Below are 20,037 nucleotides of genomic sequence, written 5' to 3' on the forward strand. Positions count from 1 at the left end.
CCAAAGCTGTGGTGTTGTCAGAGCCAGGTCCATGTAGCACTTGTACAATACCCATGCAAGCAGAGACTGTAACATTCTTAGGGACAGCAAAATCTATTTGCAAATAGTAAAAAATGGATCCTGAGCTTATCTAAGACTGCTTTGGTATGGTGGCTAGAGCATGGCATGCCGCAGCTGTCTCAGACCACAGTGGTTATGGTTGGAGCATGGCATGCCACTGCTGTCTCAGACCACAGTGGTTATGGTTGGAGCATGGCATGCTGCTGCTGTCTCAGACCACAGTGGTTATGGTTGGAGCATGGCATGCCGCTGCTGTCTCAGACCACAGTGGTTATATATGGAGCATGGCATGCCGCTGCTGTCTCAGACCACAGTGGTTATGGTTGGAGCATGGCATGCCGCAGCTGTAAATGTCAGACTACGGTGGTTATTGTTGGGTCATAGTATGCAGCAGCTGTAAGTCTTGGGCCACAATGGTTATGGTTGGAGCATGGCATGTCGCAGCTGTAAGTCTCAGGCCACAGTGGTTACAACTGGAGTAAGACAGGGTGATAAATGATAAGTTAGTTCAGTAGTGGTACTTGGAGAAAAGGAGGCAGTGGATCTCAGTTGAGTCATGCCCCAGTGGAGTTTGGCAAATACCACTACCGAGACATGATTTCATTTTTCCGCTGCCTGTTAATCTGTAACAACTATTTGGAGTGAAGCAGGCAGGGGAGATCAGGGGAATCATGCCTCGGTCGTGGCTTTTCAGGAAAAGGAGGCAGAGGAACTGAGTGAAATCATGCCTCAGTGGTTGTATTTGAGGAAAAGGAGGCAGAGGAAATGAGTGGAGTCATGCCTCAGTGGTTGTATTTGAGGAAAAGGAGGCAGAGGAAATGAGTGGAGTCATGCCTTGGTGGTGGCATTTGGGGAAAAGCAGTTTTCTTAATGGGACATGTCAGGAGACAGGAAAGCGTGACAGGGCCAAGCTTTGTTATGGGGACATGTCAGGAAACAGCAAAGTGTGACAGGCCCCAATATTGTTGATGGGGACAAGTCAGGAGGCAGCAGGATGTGAAAGGTCCCGGTACTGTTGATGGTGACAAGTCAGGAAACAGCAGAATTTTACAGGCTCCAGTTTTATTGATGTGACAAGTCAGGAGGCAGCAGAATGTGACAGGCCCTATTTTTGTTGATGTGACAGGAGGCAGCAGAATGTGACAGGCCCAAGTTTTGTTGATGGGGGCATGTCAGGAGACAGCAATGTATGACAGGACCCAGTTTTGTTCATGGGGGCAAGTCAGGAGGCAACAAGGTGTGATAGGCCCCGGTATTGTTGATGGGGACAAGTTAGGAGGCATGCCATGCTATGTGACAGGCCATAGTTTTGTTCATGGGGACAAATCAGGAGGCAGCAAGGTGTGACAGGCCTCAGTATTGTTGATGGGGACAAGTCAGGAAGCAGCAGGATCTGCAGGCACCAGTTTTGGTGATTAGGACATGTCAGGAGGCAGCAGCATGTGAAAGGCCCCAATTTTGTTCATGGGGATAAATCAGGAGGCAGCAGGGTGTGACAGGCCCCAGTATTTTTGATGGGGACAAATTACAAGGCATCAGGATGTGACAGGCCCCAGTTTTGTTCATGGGGGCAAGTCAGGAGGCAACAAGGTGTGACAGGCCTCAGTATTGTTGATGGGGACAAGTCAGGAAGCAGCAGGATCTGCAGGCACCAGTTTTGGTGATTAGGACATGTCAGGAGGCAGCAGCATGTGAAAGGCCCCAATTTTGTTCATGGGGATAAATCAGGAGGCAGCAGGGTGTGACAGGCCCCAGTATTTTTGATGGGGACAAATTACAAGGCATCAGGATGTGACAGGCCCCAGTTTTGTTCATGGGGACAAGTCAGGAGGAGGCAGCATGGTGTGACAGGCCCCAGTATTGTTGATGTAGACAAGTTAGGAGGCAGCAGGATGTGCAGGCCCCAGTTTTGTTGAATAGGATATGTCACCATTTCCTCCATTGTGGGCTGGGGATTACTGCTGCTGGCCTGCCAGGAGCTGAAGACTTGGAAGCAGTTTGAGGAACACTCGTCTTCTTTTCAAATAACATCCTCTGGCTTGCAGAAGGGGCCCCCTGCCTACTACTACTACCATCCTCAGGTGTATATTGAAGAGGATGATGTATATTGAGGAGGCCATTGCAGAAAGACTAAATGAATTCTTTGCCTCTGTGTTTACTAATGAGGATGTTGGGGAGATACCAGTTCCGGAGATGGTTTTCAGGGGTGATGAGTCAGACGGACTGAACAAAATCACTGTGAACCTGGAAGATGTAGTAGGCCAGATTGACAAACTAAAGAGTAGCAAATCACCTGGACCGGATGGGTATGCATCCTAGGGTTCTGAAGGAACTAAAAAATGAAATTTCTGATCTATTAGTTAAAATTTGTAACCTATCATTAAAATCATCCATTGTACCTGAAGACTGGAGGGTGGCCAATGTAACCCCAATATTTAAAAAAGTCTCCAGGGGTGATCTGGGTAACTATAGACCAGTGAGCCTGACTTCAGTGCTGGGAAAAATAGTGGAAACTATTCTCAAGATCAAAATCGTAGAGCATATAGAAAGACATGGTTTAATGGAACACACCCAAGGCAAGTCTTGCCTCATAAATCTGCTTCACTTTTTTGAAGGGGTTAATAAACATGTGGATAAAGGTGAAACGGTAGATGTAATGTATTTGGATTTTCAGAAGGCGTTTGACAAAGTCCCTCATGAGAGGCTTCTACGAAAACTAAAAAGTCATGGGATAGGAGGCGATGTCCTTTCGTGGATTACAAGCTGGTTAAAAGACAGGAAACAGAGAGTAGGATTAAATGGTCAATTTTCTCAGTGGAAAAGGGTAAACAGTGGCGTGCCTCAGGGATTTGTACTTGGACTGGTGCTTTTCAATATATATATAAATGATCTGGAAAGGAATACGACGAGTGAGGTTATCAAATTTGCGGACGATACAAAATTATTCAGAGTAGTTAAATCACAAGCGGATTGTGAAACATTACAGGAGGACCTTGCAAGACTTGAAGATTGGGCATCCAAATGGCAGATGAAATTTAATGTGGACAAGTGCAAGGTGTTGCATATAGGGAAAAATAACCATTGCTGTAGTTACACGATGTTAGGTTCCATATTAGGAGCTACCACCCAGGAAAAAGATCTAGGCATCATAGTGGATAATACTTTAAAATCGTCGGCTCAGTGTGCTGCAGCAGTCAAAAAAGCAAATAGAATGTTAGGAATTATTAAGAAGGGAATGGTTAATAGAACGGAAAATGTCATAATGCCTCTATATCGCTCAATGGTGAGACCACACCTTGAATACTGTGTACAATTCTGGTTGCCGCATCTCAAAAAAGATATAGTTGTGATGGAGAAGGTACAGAGAAGGGCAACCAAAATGATAAAGGGGATGGAACAGCTTCCCTATGAGGAAAGGCTGAAGAGTCTTGGAGGCTTGGAGAAGAGTCGGCTGAGGGGGGATATGATAGAGGTTTTTAAGATCATGAGAGGTCTTGAACGAGTAGATGTGACTCGGTTATTTTCACTTTCGAATAATAGAAGGACTAGGGGGCATTCCATGAAGTTAGCAAGTAGCACATTTAAGACTAATCGGAGAAAAAAAGACTAATCGCACAATAAAGCTCTGGAATTTGTTGCCAGAGGATGTGGTTAGTGCAGTTAGTGTAGCTGGGTTCAAAAAAGGTTTGGATAAGTTCTTGGAGGAGAAGTCCATTAATGGCTATTAATCAATTTTACTTAGGGAATAGCCACTGCTATTAATTGCATCAGTAGCATGGGATCTTCTTAGTGTTTGGGTAATTGCCAGGTTCTTGTGGCCTGGTTTTGGCCTCTGTTGGAAACAGGATGCTGGGCTTGATGGACCCTTGGTCTGACCCAGCATGGCAATTTCTTATGTTCTTATGCTTTTTTAGGTGATGCTCCATCCCAGAATTACTTAAATGGGCCAGTTGCCTCCCTCGGCTGATGTCCTTCATGCAATAGTTACAACGTGCAAAGCATGGGTCCTCCCTCATTTGAAAATGGCTCCAGATCACAGATTTCTTTCCTGATCCCTTGCCTCTTTGTCTGCATCCTTGGGGGTGGATGATGCTGCCACTGAAGTGATGGCGGAGACAGATGGAGCCTGAGAAAGGGGGGGGGGGGGGGCCTGCCCTCCCTCACCATCATCAGCTCCTGCCTCTCTCTCTTCCATCATGAAGTGGAGGCTGACACTATTGACTAATCCTCCTAATACAGAGTCTTCAGCTAACACCTCTCCCACCTCTGGTTCAGGAAACCCTTTAAAGGGAGATTCTTTTCACACTGATTCAGAGGACGAGGATGACAAAACTGCTTTTACGGCCTCTCCTGCACTAATGGATTACACTGTGGGTACTTTAGGTTTCACCACCTCCACTTTCAGGCACTGGTACCCTGCACCCTGCGGCTGCTAGTGCCACAGCCTACCCTTTCCTTCTCCGACGAAGCAACAGGGTCTGGCAGAGACACAGATGGGGCTTGCATATCCTCCCCAAATTTAATTTTCTTGTGGCTTCACATGCCTTCCTCTCCTGCTGACATTTTGGATTTGAAAAATTCCCTCTATTTTGTTTGGGGGGAGCTCACTGTTGTCTTGCAAACAAATCCTCGTCCAACAACTGTGGGCTTGCCACGGCCTCTGGTCCCTTTATTTATTTTAAAAAATGTATTAACCACCTATCAACATTTATAGATGGTTTTCAATTAAAACATTCACAGCTGCAGCACATATAAATATACGATTAAAAGAATACAATACACAACAATCATAATGCCTGGTATTTAGTCTAACCATTATGCAGTAAACCCATCTCTTGCTTCTTAAAAAAAAAACAATCACAGCTCATCATAGTCATATTAGCTCTTCACATACATACATATATCAAATGCCTGCTAAAAGAAGAAAGTTTTTACCATTTTTCTGAACTTCTACAGCCCGGTTTCAGGCTGATGGGATTTTATCAGCTGCAGTGCCTGCTTATTGGAATTTAAATACTGGACAAAAGATGTTTTTATCTTTTTTGAGGTCAATATTCAAAGCTGGCTGTTTAAGTTACTTACCTGGATATAATTTATCTAAGTTACGATATATTCAGCAGCACGGCTAGGCCGCTGGATATACTCATACTTTGCCGGATAGCTCTACCTGGCTAAGCTTAGACCTGGTCTATGGGGTGCCTAAACTTAGAAGTACACTTATAAGCCTAACTCTGAATATCGGTAGTTAGGCATATAAGTTATACATCTAACTCGCTCTGCTCCTGATCCTCTCACTGCACACTTACTTATTTTGTGTGTACGTTATAGACACATAAGGGACATATATGGCTAAGTGGCAGCTGCTGAACATGGGTACATATTCAGCGGACGCTGCTTAGCCGGCTCAATAGCTCTGAACGAGCTTTGAATATTGACGTCATTTTCAATGATGTGGATGTGTGTGCGACACTGACTAAAGTGATCACTCTGTGTGTAAAGTTGAACAACAAACAGAGAGAATACTCTACAGTACTATTTTTGTATTTTGCTCTGCTGACTAGTGCACGGCACAGTACACCCACACACAGAAAAAGTAAAGAATGGTATAATGTTCTAATATGATTATGTGCATGAGTAGTACATAGCACAGCCATACACTAAATGCAGTAACACAATTAATCCAAAAAGTGTCTGGATGTACCTATGGTGGTGACTGGCATCATAGATACATCTTTGTGGATACACTGACTGGTACACACAGACCCAGACAGAGAGTTAAAACAGCCTCTCTATCTTGGGTACTGTGGCACAGGTAGCTACTAGCATTGGCACTACACTGGTTCACAGCAGCAGGTTTAAAATTAAATTAAATCACTGCAGCCAGCAGCCTGCCTTTCCTCAGGAGGGAGAAAGTCCTGGAAAACACAAACCTTCTTCTTGGTCAGTGGCAGAGACAGTGAGATGTTAAATATAAATTTAAAACCTGTGCAAATGAATACAGCAGGACAGTAGCCAAAAGGATTAGAAAGGATGGAATGTTTCTAATCTTGAACAAAAGCGCAATGTTGATTCACAACACTCAGTGTAATACAGAGTTCAATTCAACAGCTAAGAGCATAAGCAGGTGTCTCCAATGGAAGACAGCTTCAAATGCAAGCTGAAACAGTCTGCACATACTATAAGAAGAATAGACAGACCAGTGATTCACTGAATTAGAAATATGCTTCATTCTGATATGTTCCCTTACTTTGTCAGTCTGGTTTCCTTGACAACAGATCCCGGTTATTCTCTGACCTCACACATAAATCATAGGCATTAGGGTTGGTTGCTATTGAGACTCCCACATGACCAGCCTGAGCCTGAGGCAAGCAGGCTCTATTTTTTACAATGCAGCCAATGCTTTTCTATAGGAAAACGAAAACGAATGAAACTAATGATATATGTTTCATTCATGGGTTGTGCTCATTTGTTTTCGGGTTTCAACGAATCAAACGAATGGGGCATATTTGTTTTGGATTGGCCATTTATTTTAAATGAATGCACATTCTTAGCTAAACAAAGACAGTCATTACTAATCTGCGTTAGGGGGGGATGGATGATGTGCTTATAGCGATGGAACCAGATCCTCCACTATAGGACATCCCAGAAATGGCACACGGAGGATCCCTAGTTGTGAAGATGTGAAGGGAAAGCAAGATGTCAACTGGGATCTGTGGCATTGCACCAAGAATAAAGATAGGCAGGCAAGATGAGCCTTACAGTCCATCTCTGCCACCATATTCTGTTTCTATGTATGCAGTTTGTTTAATTAATAATATTTGAAACAAGTTCTCTGAACGTGCTAATAGCATAAATTTAATTATCTGCAATTAACAGCTGAAGAATGGGGGGTGGGGGTGGGAAAGGACTATGTTCGGAGCACAGCAGCTGGTAAAGGAGCTTGCGGTTTACTTCTGATTTTTTTTTTAAGTAAAGACAGATTGCTGAAGTTGCTACCGTTTCAGCAGCTCATGGCAGCAAATATTGTTTAAGTACTTCCCATAACCGGACCTCCTGCCGGGCTGCCAAACTGCCTGATGCTGCTCTCGCAGTTATTGAGATCACTGCAATATTTTTGTCTTCATAAGGAAGAGGACTTCAGGATTTAAAAAGGGGGGGTAGTACCGTAATCTTCACATGATTATGCCTCACACTTTCATATTTTCCTCTCTCTCACCCTTCTCCAGTAACTGGCACTAGCTTAGGCACTTATGATGGGAAACTATACCAAAGTCATAATGACTACATTGTCTCTATATGGGCTGGCTTAAGACTAAGGTGACCAAATGTCATAAGGAACAGGCTGAGGCAGTGCTGATTTGACTCCCATTGCATCAATGGCTTTGAAACTCCAGTTTCCTTTTCGATTTTTTTTTTTTAAGGAAGAATTCCAAGTCTACAGATGCAAAGGGAGAAAATCCCAGCACTGTCCTTTATGCCATGCAGCCATCTGATCATCTTACTAAAGACCAACGAGACCTGCAGGAGAAAATAGTAAAAAATAATATGGGATTGGGTTGAAAGCAACGTGGGCTCATTATGATCCCAAGCAAATGTGGAGTCTTCCCGAATCTTTGGTGGCAGTTGTTAGAGACTGCGTTTAATGTGCAGGTAGCAGGAAGGGGAATGCCTCTTTCTACCTGCCTCCCAATTGGGCTTCTCACATGTACTCTGAATAGATATGGGGATGCTTGGCTCAATGGTTTTTTGTTTTTTTTTAATAGACAAGAGGGTAAAGGAAAAATGCACAGGCACATATCCAGAGATGGTTGCCCCTTGCACTATCCGAGCACAAGCAGTATGTCCAAACGCTGTTGAGAAGCTGAGTAAACAAGCTGTAAACTTGCTAAGGGGCATCCTTTAAAATAGCATTTTCGCATGAACAAGAAACACTTTCAAGTTTCTTGACTCCCAAACACAATCATTATTTACAAAGTCCCTTTGCCATACCCAAAAAGGGGAGAGAAAAATGAAGACACAACAGTTTTGTAGTTTTACACAGAATAAAAGCTGCACTAGGGGTTTGTGCACCTGCAAGTAGTGCCTGTACGTCTAGATTCCGGAAGCAGTGAGGATGGCAAACTTTAAACTGCGTTAAAATATCTGAAATTCAGGTTTGCAACCATACAGATGCAAGCTCTTTTCTTCTCGTATCACTGTATGTAGGGCGGTTTGTGATAGCATGACAGTTGCAAGAGACTCCAGATCTCTTAACTGAATGTTCATGTATTTTATCACACTACAACATACTATATTGTATAGTATCCCTTCCCTTGTAATTAATTAATTGAGTATTACCACCATCTGTTAGGGCAGGTTTGAAATGATTTGGGCTGGTATAGTATAGGCATTACACTGTTCAATACAGAGGACTCCCATGCCCCCAATTACCTCACTTATATAAATTCCTGTATCATCTTCATCGTCCGTCCTGTAACACACAGTGAGACCGAGCTTGTCCTGGCTGTTCATTCTGTACAGGTCGACTTCCTAGACAGGGAGAAAGGCCACATCAAAATGAGTTATTAGGGAGGTTTAGAAGACCAATTTTTCAAATGCAGTGAAAATATTTTATTTAAGCGATGTATGCTGGGCCTGTTTTCATTTTCCTTCATAGCATAGGCTAACTTGCTAAGCTAAAAGTGATTATGCATCAGAGGATCAATAGTGGGGAGGGCATTTTGACCCTAGAGTCAATATAAAGTCATTTTGAAGAGAGTCCCACGCTATTGATCTGGAATAAGAAAAATTACCCACGCTTCATCCAGCAAATGCGAACACACTCCAAAATGTATTATTTCAATAACTGCCTGAACCATCAGACACTCTCCTACCAGCACCAGCACAATAGAGAAAACACAGCACAGAACTATCTTTTCAACATATATTTAGGTACAGGGCTTCTTCAGAGCACTATAACTTCCAAAGACGGAGCAGAATGCAAGGGGCAATTGGTCTCTTTTTCACCACCATTACTATCCTTGCTCCGAATACTAATTTAAGCTTAGCAGTGTCTTTTAACTGCACAATAAACAGGAGGATGCAAATTTGAGATGTCCTCTTGCATCCTGTACAGCAAATAGCCCGTAGCAGCTTCCACGCAGTCCTGGAGAACAGAGACAACATTCAGTGCTGTTTGTAGGCAGTGGCACCATTAACAAGCTGCCAGGAGGGACCGCCCAGAGTTCATTACTATTATTATTTTTAATTGGGTCCAGACATTGGTGAAAGGAATCACTGAAGGCAGGATCACTAGAAAATACATTTATTTATAGCATACAGATCACATACATAATTTTTTTTTTTTGGGGGAGGGGGGAATAATCAGAGCAAAACAACCCGTGCAGTTTTGCATTGATTATTGGTACGAACCCCACAGGTAGAAAGTCCCCGTGGGGTCTGCAACAATGTGGGCAGTTTATTGCCCCCTGTGCTACTGTTGAAGTTATCCAATGACTTGCAGATCTGACCATGGGCATTTATTTTGCTTGCACTTGCCGTATGTTAGAAGGAAAAGCAGCTGTTACATGATGCTACAAAAAAGGTCAAGCAACATTTCAGCTGGTACTAAAACAGTATTAATTAATGGTATCTGTGATATATGGTATGTATAAGATGTGATATATGGTGTGTACAATATGTGAAATATGGTATGTATAATTAATTTATTTTTTTTGCCCCGCTAGTTTCCTTCTGCTCCTTTGGGCTTCCAGCTCAGTCAGGATCAACCTCTACTGGACTCCCTTACCATGAGCCTTCACCCACCGCTACTCAGGGTTTTGCTCTTATTTTATATCTGCCCCGCACCCTCAGGTCAGCCATCGCAGTGACGCTCTTCAGTCAGGGGCTGCAAACCACGGCTCCCTCCAGAGCTTGGCTAACATGAGCCCAAACTCTGGCCACTAGGTGAGAGTCACTGAGCCAGAACTGAGATTTCCTCAGCCTTCAGGGTCTGCAAGGGCCGTCTTCTCATCATCCCCAGCCCTAGCTGACCCTAGGAGCAGAAGCCAGATCATGAATCAAACTCAGGTCCCTCGTATGGTGCTACAATGCATTTACCACTGGGCTGACCAAGTATCTATATATATATATATTTTTTTTTAAATCAGATGAATACTTCAGTACTTGGAGAAGAATTTTGCTAGATACCCCATGATTATTTCTCGCGTTTGGCTGGCTTCACGTAGAACTTCCTGAATTTAATAAGGCAGACTGACACTGGGCTCAGCGTACAAGGACTGCACAGTATTTTCTCAGGATTTATGTAAAGAAGGAAAGGAAAATTTACAGCATTACAAGATCACGCAAAAAACAGGCTACAAAGAAAATGTAAATAAATGTTAAATTAACTCTATTCTGTTTTCTGTATTTGTACGAGTGTAATGCAGTAATCACTCACTCACTAGGATATTTATTTAAAATGTACATTTATTACTCGCTGACAGTACCAAGCCCACAGCGATTTACCATCATAATAAAACCAGAATAAAACATACAAACAAAACACCCACCTTTACTTTGTAACGCTCACCTCTACATTTGTTTCATATATTTGTAGTTAATGACATGCAGTCATAACTAAAATGTAAAACTCACAATTTGCGGTGGTAGTAGGGGTGGGAGAGATGTCCCTTTCACCCTCATCCCATGACCCATCGCTCCAGAGCCTTCTTTCCATTGGGAGAGGCTCGCCTCCTGTGCATCGATACCTCTGTGCACTGCACCCAGCAGTACTGGGTCAGATCTGCCACTTTTATAGACCCAGTTCCCCAACAAGTCAGCATCGCTAATAGCCAGGTTGCTCTGCCATGAGGGGGATCCCCCATTAAGCTGTAGCGTCTGCCTTCCAACCTGCTTCATCCCGATCGCTGGCACCACCAGCACTTCCAGAACTCACGGGCTCTCTGTGTGGACCCTGTGCCACCATGAGATTAGCACAGCCAGCCGACGATTTTTCAGATTGCTTGCGGTGTTGGAATTCAGCGTGTCAGCTGTGCACCAAGTGCATGTGTGCCCGAGCTTGCCAACCCTGTGCTAGGGGATCTCCCGATTTCTGTGACCATGATAAAAATTCTTTCTGCAGTTGGGCCGCGCGTTGAATTTGTACCTGACCAATTTCTAATATTTCATAGCAATTTTCCAAAGGGTCATGGCTGTAACTCATGCTTTTCAATGTCACAACCACTTTCTTTTGACAAGGGTAAAAGATAACCCCCGTTACCTCCTAACCATCCCTGCATCAGGCCTCGTCTGAAACCACGTCTCTAGGTACAATCATTTGGCCTCTCTTTCAGCAGAACTGTTTCTATATTTTCTATGCTATTTCGCTTGCATCACTGTGTTTGAAAGACTTGTAAAACATGGGCACTTTCGCTCCTTTGTGGGACACATCGCAGACCATGTAAAACCTGCGAGAACCTGGCATGACACATCAAGAGACAATGAACCACTAGGGAACCTGCAAATAAAATATTCCGAGGAAACCGTATCCAGGACAGAAAAAAAACTCCAAACCTCTTGCTTTTTAATTACAGTACCTGCTCGGTGGCTGCAAACAGGTGCTCAGTGTGTGTATCTTTGGGAGCAATTATTTGGTACGTTCTTCCCCTGGGTGCTTTTCCTTCTAGCTTTTGCTAGCAGCAGCCTGTCTGGGATTTGGCAACTCTCCCAGCACAGTAATATTGTATATTTCAGATACATCTGTCTATCACGTGCTTGGGCTTCCACCTGCAGCAGACACCAAATATTTTATAACTGTGATAGGCCTTTCTCATTTCTTAAAAAAAAAAAAAAAAAGCTATTATGAGTATTTATGTACATCCATTTATTAAGGGTAACGCGCACATAAAAATCCCAAATACACTGATTATTAATGATATTTTTATTGACGGGATGGAATGATGGTTGGGATTTTCTCACTTTCGGGCCGATTCAGTAAAGTCCGCGGGAGAGCGGGCGCGGCGCGCGCACAGGCCACTCTCCTGTGCGTGCGATTCAGTATTTAAATTAGGCCCGGCGGTAGAAACGGGCAAAAGGAGGCGCTAGGGACACTGGCGCGTCCCTAGCGCCTCCTTTTGGCCCAGAGTGGTGGCTGTCAGCGGGTTTGACAGCCGACGCTCAATTTTGCCGGCGTCGGTTCTCGAGCCCGCTGACAGCCATGGGCTTGGAAACTGGGCGCTGGCAAAATTGAGTGTCCAGTTTTCGACCCGACAGTCGCCGGCTGACTTCAAATTTTTTCTTTTTTTTTTTTTTTTTTAACTTTTTTTTACCCTTTGGGACCTCCGACTTAATAAAGTGCTTTTCTGTGCACTTTCCCGGTGCCCGAAGAAATTAGCGCCTACCTTTGGTTAGGCGCTAATTTCTGAAGGTAAAATGTGCGGCTTGGCTGCACATTTTACTTACTGAATCGCACGGGAATACCTAACAGGGCCATCAACATGCATTTGCATGTTGAGGGCGCTATTAGGATTGGCGGGTTGGACATGCGTTTTCCGCCCCTTACTGAATACGGGGTAAGGGAAAACGCGCATCCAATGGCGGGTTAACAGTGCGCTCCGGAGCGCACTGTACTGTATCGACCCGTTTGTGCCTAAGGTAGGTCCATGGACTGAGAGAATCATTAATAAAAGCTCCTGTAAACCAGGCCGGCCCAGTGGCTCTGCAGCAAATGCTATGTGAGGGGGCGCAGGTCTTCCACTCCCTGGTTCGGGGGGAGACCCAGTGGCCAGATCCAGGGCCCATGATTACAGGGCTCCCATTCGAGGGCACAATGACTGGACTCAAGTAAGTTGGGAGGATACATAAAAGCTCCTGGGCGGTTGTGCCAGATCCCAGCCCTGCTTCCAGTGGAGCGAGAAGAATTAAAGGAGGAAGAGGAAACTGCAAAGTCCAAAAAAATAAACCTCTTGTAAATTAAATGGTTTAAAAAAAAAAAAAAAAAAGAGTCTGGTATATTTGAATCCCCTCCACCTTTAATCTGCGCTCTTCTACAAGCTGGGAAAAATACAGCTGTTCTGCTCACCTGGGTACTCAGCATCTAGCACACAGCAGCTTCTGACCCAAACAAGATGGTTTTTGGATGTGGCAATGAACCACTGTTAGCTGCAGCCATTAGGAAAACAGGTGCAGGCTAGCAGGCCCAAAAAAAAAAATAAAAAAAAAATATATATAAAGATATATATATCTTCATAATGTCACTATCAACATCACTGAAAGCAAGTGACAATATTCATGAAAATAGCATTACACACACTGGTCAACATCACCAGGTCATACTAAGCGCCCAACCTTGTGTGATTTTGCTGTACATCAGGAAAACTATTGAGTCCATCACAAAGAACCCCGAGGAATTTTGTAATAGGCAGGGAGGAATGAACACACACTGTGATAGTATGCCTACAGTCTCCTATAATAACAGATTCAGCAGCAGCGGGAATGAGAACTGAATATGCCCTAAAGGACCTCCCGACTCAAATATATTGTTTAGCTGTTGACGGGTGTCCTCAAATTACCACACGTCTGCCGGCTTGCAGAACTAAGCTCTTAATTAAAAACGTACAGATGCCTATTTACTTTGGAAAGGAATGGACAGGGCCCAAGACATTTAAACAGCACTGCTGGATTTGCCTGAAGATCTCTACAAAAGCTACCGAGATGTTTCAAAGGGAAAGACCATGGCTTATAGTGTGTGGGGGGGGGGGGGGGGCAAACTTGGTCCTTGAGGGCCACAACCCAATCAGGTTTTGGGGGTTTCCATAATGAACATGCATGCCATCTGTCTGCATACAATGGATGCTTTGCATAGAAACAGATCTAATGCATATTCATTGTAGAAACCTTAAAACCCAACTGGGCCCTGGCCCTTGAGGATAGAGTTTAGGGGCCCCTTGGTTTACAGTAACAGATGACATGATGGCAGAAAACAATCAAATTGGCGCATCCAGTCTGCCCAGTTGTGATTCTTCCAACACCAGCAGCTCACCCTACTGCTGCCCTCCTTATCTGTTCCAAGCATGCCTAGCATCGGCTGAAGTACTGACCTCCTGCACCGCCCCTGGCAGGCTATTTCAGGCCTTGTCATCCTTCTCTCTGACCCTTACAAGATTAACACGAAATCCAACACCCAGGTCCCCCTTCCATGTCTTGCTACCAAGTTTTATAATAATTCACACAGCTACCTGAACTAGCAAAGCCGCTGCTCAAATAGCAATGGCCACTCCTTGCAGTTTACTTCACTGTAGCAAATGCTAGATCTTATGCCAAAACGTCCTGCTTCCAAAAAGTACTGAAAACAAGAGTCTTTGGTCAGGCATAAGACCGCACATTATCACACAGAAAAGGCACCTGGAATCTCTGGCAGCTTATGTACGGATTTTGTGGCAAGAATTAAAAAATTCTCTGAAAATTGTTTAGGCTGTCATATTGTGATAGATTTGCATAAATTTGCATGAGATTTTACATCACTTGATATATGTACAGACATTTTTTGAAACATTTTATTTTGGCCTGGCAGTTTTCTCCGGATCATATAGGCTTCCAGCTCACTAAAATTCAGTCTTTACCAGTCTGTGATGCCATGAGGGTATAAGAACTGGGGAATTCTGCGCAACTGTGCTAAGTACTTTAAAGATCTGGGGCACGGGCCCATAGGTCCTTTCCTCCTCTCCCCCAGGGTTGCCAATGTTTTACAGGCCAGGGCTGGACACTTGAGGACTGAGGAAAGGAGAGATACCCTCTCCTCCCCTCATTTGCATAAATGTGCCACCACTGCTCCTGAACCTGTCCTCTCTCTCTCCTGTTCCTCTGTTCTTTCTATTCTAGCATCCCCAGGGCAGTGGTAAAGGACAATCTACCAATGGATCAACAGAACCATCAGAGCTACCCATGATGAGTGATTCACTCATGAATCTATTTGAAACACCATAGGAATGATGGAGCATAATCTGCTTAGATGCATGTATTCTATTAATTGTGTATGCACATGTGTATTATGGGTGCAATGATCATTTTCCCCAGTGTTAGGGGAATTTTATGAGTGTGTGTCATTCACGCCTTTCATTGATCTTTTCCCAAAGTGCACTCATAGCTGGCTAAGGGACCCAGATACAGACAGCACAGCACACAGTCACTTACATTCAGCCTTTGGGTTACATAGAGCGATTTAAAAATTGCACTGTCTTTAATTCGATGCTGACAACAAATTGGCAATAAATCCTCTGAAAAAAAGTGAATTACATTTACAATATGGTTAAAACTTAAGAACATAAGAACATGTCATATTGGGTCAGACCAAGGGTCCATCAAGCCCAGCATCCTGTTTCCAACAGTGGCCAATCCAGGCCATAAGAACCTGGCAAGTACCCAAAAACGAAGTCTATTCCACGCTACTGTTGCTAGTAATAGCAGTGGCTATTTTCTAAGTCAACTTAATTAATAGCAGGTAATGGACTTCTCCTCCAAGAACTTATCCAATCCTTTTGTAAACACAGCTATACTAACTGCACTAACCACATCCTCTGGCAACAGATTCCAGAGTTTAATTGTGCGTTGAGTAAAAAAGAACTTTCTCCGATTGGTTTTAAATGTGCTCCATGCTAACTTCATGGAGTGCCCCCTAGTCTTTCTATTATCCGAAAGAGTAAATGACCGAGTCACATCTACCCGTTCTAGACCTCTCATGATTTTAAACATTTCTATCATATCCCCCCTCAGCCATCTCTTCTCCAAGCTGAAAAGTCCTAACCTCTTTAGTCTTTCCTCATAGGGGAGCTGTTCCATTCCCTTTATCATTTTGGTCGCCCTTCTCTGTACCTTCTCCATTGCAACTATATCTTTTTTGAGATGCAGCAACCAGAATTGTACACGGTATTCAAGGTGCGGTCTCACCATGGAGCGATACAGAGGCATTATGACATTTTCTGTTTTATTCACTATTCCCTTTCTAATAATTCCCAACATTCTGTTTGCTTTTTTGACTGCTGCAGCACACTGAATCCATGATTTCAATGTGTTTATCCACTATGACGCCTAGATCTCCTTCTTGGGTGGTAGCTCCTAATATGGAACCTAACATTGTGTAACTATAGCATGGGTTATTTTTCCCTATATGCATCACCTTGCACTTTTCCACATTAAATTTCATCTGCCATTTGGCGGCCCAATTTTCCAGTCTCAGAAGGTCTTCCTACAATTTATCACAATCTGCTTGTGATTTAACTACTCTGAACAATTTTGTAACAGCTGCAAATTTGTCTCACACACACATGCAAACACTTATGCCGTCTCACAAAAACATACACACTTATGCTCTCTGTCTCTCTCTCTCTCTCACACACATACACTCATGCTTTCACACATATGCACAAATGTTCTCGGTCTCTCTTTGCCCAGAGCGTGCAGGCAGGAGCAGTCTTCTTTTTTTATCCCCGTGGGCCAGCCAACACAGCAGCTGTCTCCTCCTCCTCTTCGGACCGTGAGGGAATGGATGATGCAGCAGTCACCTCCTCCTCCTTGGGCCCGGCTGACACAGCAGTCACCTTCTCCTCCTCGAGCCGCACAATCCTGGCCGATGCAGCAGCTGTATTCCTCTTCGGGCTGCGCAGGCTCAGATGATGCGGCAGTCACCGCCTCATCTTCAGGCTGTGCAGGCCCAGCCGACACAGCTGGGCTGTGGCCTCCTCCTTAGCAGGAGCTTAAGGCTGAGACTCGGCGCACTGAGGTTTGGACTTGGGATATGGGCCCCGTGCACCCAGTGCTAACGACGCCCCTGGTGGTGTCCTTCAGGCTGGTTCAGTTGGTGAAAAGCAAATTGGGCAGGTGGCCACTTTTCTGCTTACTGCCTCCACACTAAACCTAAAACAGTCCCCACTATTCTGGGGATTCTTTGGCCTTCCCTCTCACACAGCCGACTCACAGGCATTGACACAGGGCTTGACTTGGGCTGCTGCAGACACTGGCAGCTGGTTCCTTTTTCCATGTGGGAAAAAGCTGGTCAGGAAGCTGGCCTTCCTCAGAAGGTTTTTTTTTTAATATAAAAATGTTGTAGAGCCTCTCCTCTTTTGTGGTGGTGACATCGGAGCTGGCAGGGTAGCACCCCCAACATTAATAGCAGAAGACTGAGGGGGTGGAGGAAGGGCTAAGCTTGAGAGATTGGGGGCAGAGGTTAACTGAGTGGGAGGGCTAAATCTAGGGGTAAATAAAGATAGCAGGGGTGGGAATTAAGGGGGTTTTGAACCTGGGATATGGAAGGAAGTGGGATAAAGAGACTGGGGATGAAGGTTGGGCCTGGAGTAGAAGAGAGAAACAGCTGGGATGGGTGGAGGAAGGGGGTAGAGAGAGGGCTGGGGGGGTGAGTATTAAGCCTGGGTTTGGGGGGGGGGGGAGAGCACGAGCGGGGTAGATTTGAAAGTGGGATGAGGGAGAAAGATCTGGAGGCTTAGCCTGGTGGGTAAGAGAGAGAGAGAGTTGGGATGGGGGTCGAGCCTAGGCTGGGGAGAAAGAACTGGGGAAGAAAGAAAAAGCTGGAGGAGAGAGCTGGAGGGATGACAGCCTGTCCTGGTCCCATAGGGTGGATGTCCGGTTGGGAATCTCCAGAGATCTTGGGCCTTACTTCTTGGGCTTTGTGCTTGTGACTTCTCTTGCAGGAAAAGTCTTTAGAACGCGGTAACCCAGGCTATCCTAGCGCTGGATCCCCATGGGGAAGGGTGAGTCAAAAAAAAAACTTCCCCACAAAACAATATAGCAATACTTGCTCAATGCAAAAATCACTCAGTGACTGCTGTTTATTGTCACTGGTCTTGCATCATCCAGGGAGTGGATTAGGGTTCACAGGTCTTCAGCTCTTGTCCTTCTCCAAAGGGTGCAAGGTTTAAGCAGCCGTCCCTTCTGAAAATAGGATACATCTTCAGCCATCAAAATCTCACGCAGAAGGTACTGTCACTGGTCTTGCCCACCTAGGGATTAGAGTGGAGCTCACAGGTCCCAGGAGGGAATCCGGCACAAAACTCTTATCTCACTGCCTCTAATCGGAGAGAGACCCTCCGGCAAGGCGTGCATGGTGAGAGAGCTCTTCAAAATTAAAGTACATGATGAGGCTGGGAGGCTGTGCATCCTCACAGCTCTGGTGCTAATTGAACTGACCACACCTAATAGTGAACTCACTGCACTAAATAGACTGAAGCAACCAATCCCAGCTCTCCAGGTTGGGAGTGGATGAAAAGGGACAGGGATGTTGACTGTCCAAGCAGGGACCATAGAGCCATCTAGTGGCTGACCCAAGGGGGCACCACATATATTTATTTTGAAATAATGAATGCAGAATTTATAAATACTGTGCAAAGAATTTTAATTTTTTGTGCAGAATTTTCCCAGGAGTAGACCATAAGTAGTGCCATGCTGGATCAGCCCAGCATCCTATCTCAAATAGGCCAATCAGTCACTTGGCGGTACCTGGCAGATCTTAATGGGGAGATCCCTTCCCTGTTGCTCGCTGCCTGAGGGTGATCGCTGTGTCCGCCTGGTTAATAATCGCCTGGTTAATAATCGACCTGTACTTCCAAAAATTTGTCAGAAGTTTTTTTTTTTTAAACCAGCTCTACAATTTACTTTGACCACATCCTCCAGCAACAATTTGCACAATTTAATTGCACACTGATTATGAAAAAAATGCATTTTAAAATTGGTTTTAAATCTGCTGCTAGGTAGTTCCATGGGGTGTCCCCTAGTTCTAGTACTATTTGTAAGGGTAAACAGCCGTTCTCTATTAAGCTATTCCACACCACTCACTCAAGCTTTTATAAATGTCTATCATATCCCTTCTCAGTTAAGAACATAAGAACATGCCATACTAGGTCAGACCAAGGATCCATCAAACCCAGCAACCTGTTTCCAACAGAGGCCAATCCAGGCCATAAGAACCTGGCAAGTACCCAAACACTAAGTCTATTCCATGTTACCGTTACTAGTAATAGCGGTGGCTATTTTCTAAGTCACCTTGATTAATAGCAGGTAATGGACTTCTCCTCCAAAAACGTATCCAATCCTTTTTTAAACCCACCTACACTAACTGCACTAACCACATCCTCTGGCAACAAATTCTGCTCCAAGCTGAGGAGCCCTAAATGTTTAGCCTTCTTTCATAAGAGAGATCTTCAATTCCCTTTCTCATTTCTGTTGCCCTTCTCTGTATTTTTCTAGTTCTGCTGCCTTTTGCGAGATTGGGTGACCAGAACAGCACAAAATTCTCTAGATCAGTACAGATGCATTTACCATATTTTTCATGATACTCTCCATTCTTTTTGGTTTGCCCTAACACTGCATTTGTTTGTTTGTTTGTTTTGCTGCCACCCCCTTAGCCGAACATTTCAAATTACTGCCCACAAGGGTTCCAAGGCTTTTTTCCAGGATGGTGACGCTCCATATGGAACTCAGCATTATGTACATATAACTGTGTGCATTAGGTTAAAGTCTGCACATCCCTTTTGCCCGCAGACTTTACCCTGGATTTTCAAAGCGAACTTAGGTGCCTATGTTCTTCTTTAGCCCGGTACACACACAGAATAAGGAAGGCGAACGCTGTGCAGGTAGACTCACCTGCGGACTTCTTAAAATCGAAAAGTAGGCATGTAAGCTCCAACTGCACCCCCTGCCCAGAATGCCTCCCTCCAGTCTGTGTAAAGGTGCGGGCATAACCTGGTTACATTATACTTGTATGCGTACAGAGCCCCGGGCTACCTTCTGACAGCCCTTTATGCTTATAAATGGCTTTGAAAATCCAACCCCTAGAGGCCAATAATCAAAGCATTTTACAATGGGAAAAGTGTGAGTGTAGACATTTAAAAGCACTTTTTAATCGTCACACCCCCCCCCACAGTGTGCATAAAAGCATGTGCATGGTGCAAACTTTTACCCTCACAGCCCCTTGGGGCGTTTAAAAATTGC

The 20,037-nt window shown here is 44.5% G+C and overlaps 1 protein-coding gene across 6 annotated transcripts in view; it reads right to left on the bottom strand.

Annotated features, from left to right (window-relative positions):
- Window positions 1-20,037, bottom strand: part of PDZRN3 (PDZ domain containing ring finger 3) — a 395,777-nt gene that overhangs the window by 8,540 nt on the left and 367,200 nt on the right. For all 6 annotated transcript variants that reach the window (XM_029601102.1, XM_029601101.1, XM_029601107.1 and 3 more), the window contains one exon: window positions 8,491-8,589. In XM_029601102.1, the coding sequence (XP_029456962.1) occupies window positions 8,491-8,589 (99 nt within the window). The remainder of the gene's footprint in view (window positions 1-8,490; window positions 8,590-20,037) is intronic.

Source organism: Rhinatrema bivittatum, chromosome 4 (assembly GCF_901001135.1).
Source record: "Rhinatrema bivittatum chromosome 4, aRhiBiv1.1, whole genome shotgun sequence".
NCBI lineage: Eukaryota > Metazoa > Chordata > Amphibia > Gymnophiona > Rhinatrematidae > Rhinatrema > Rhinatrema bivittatum.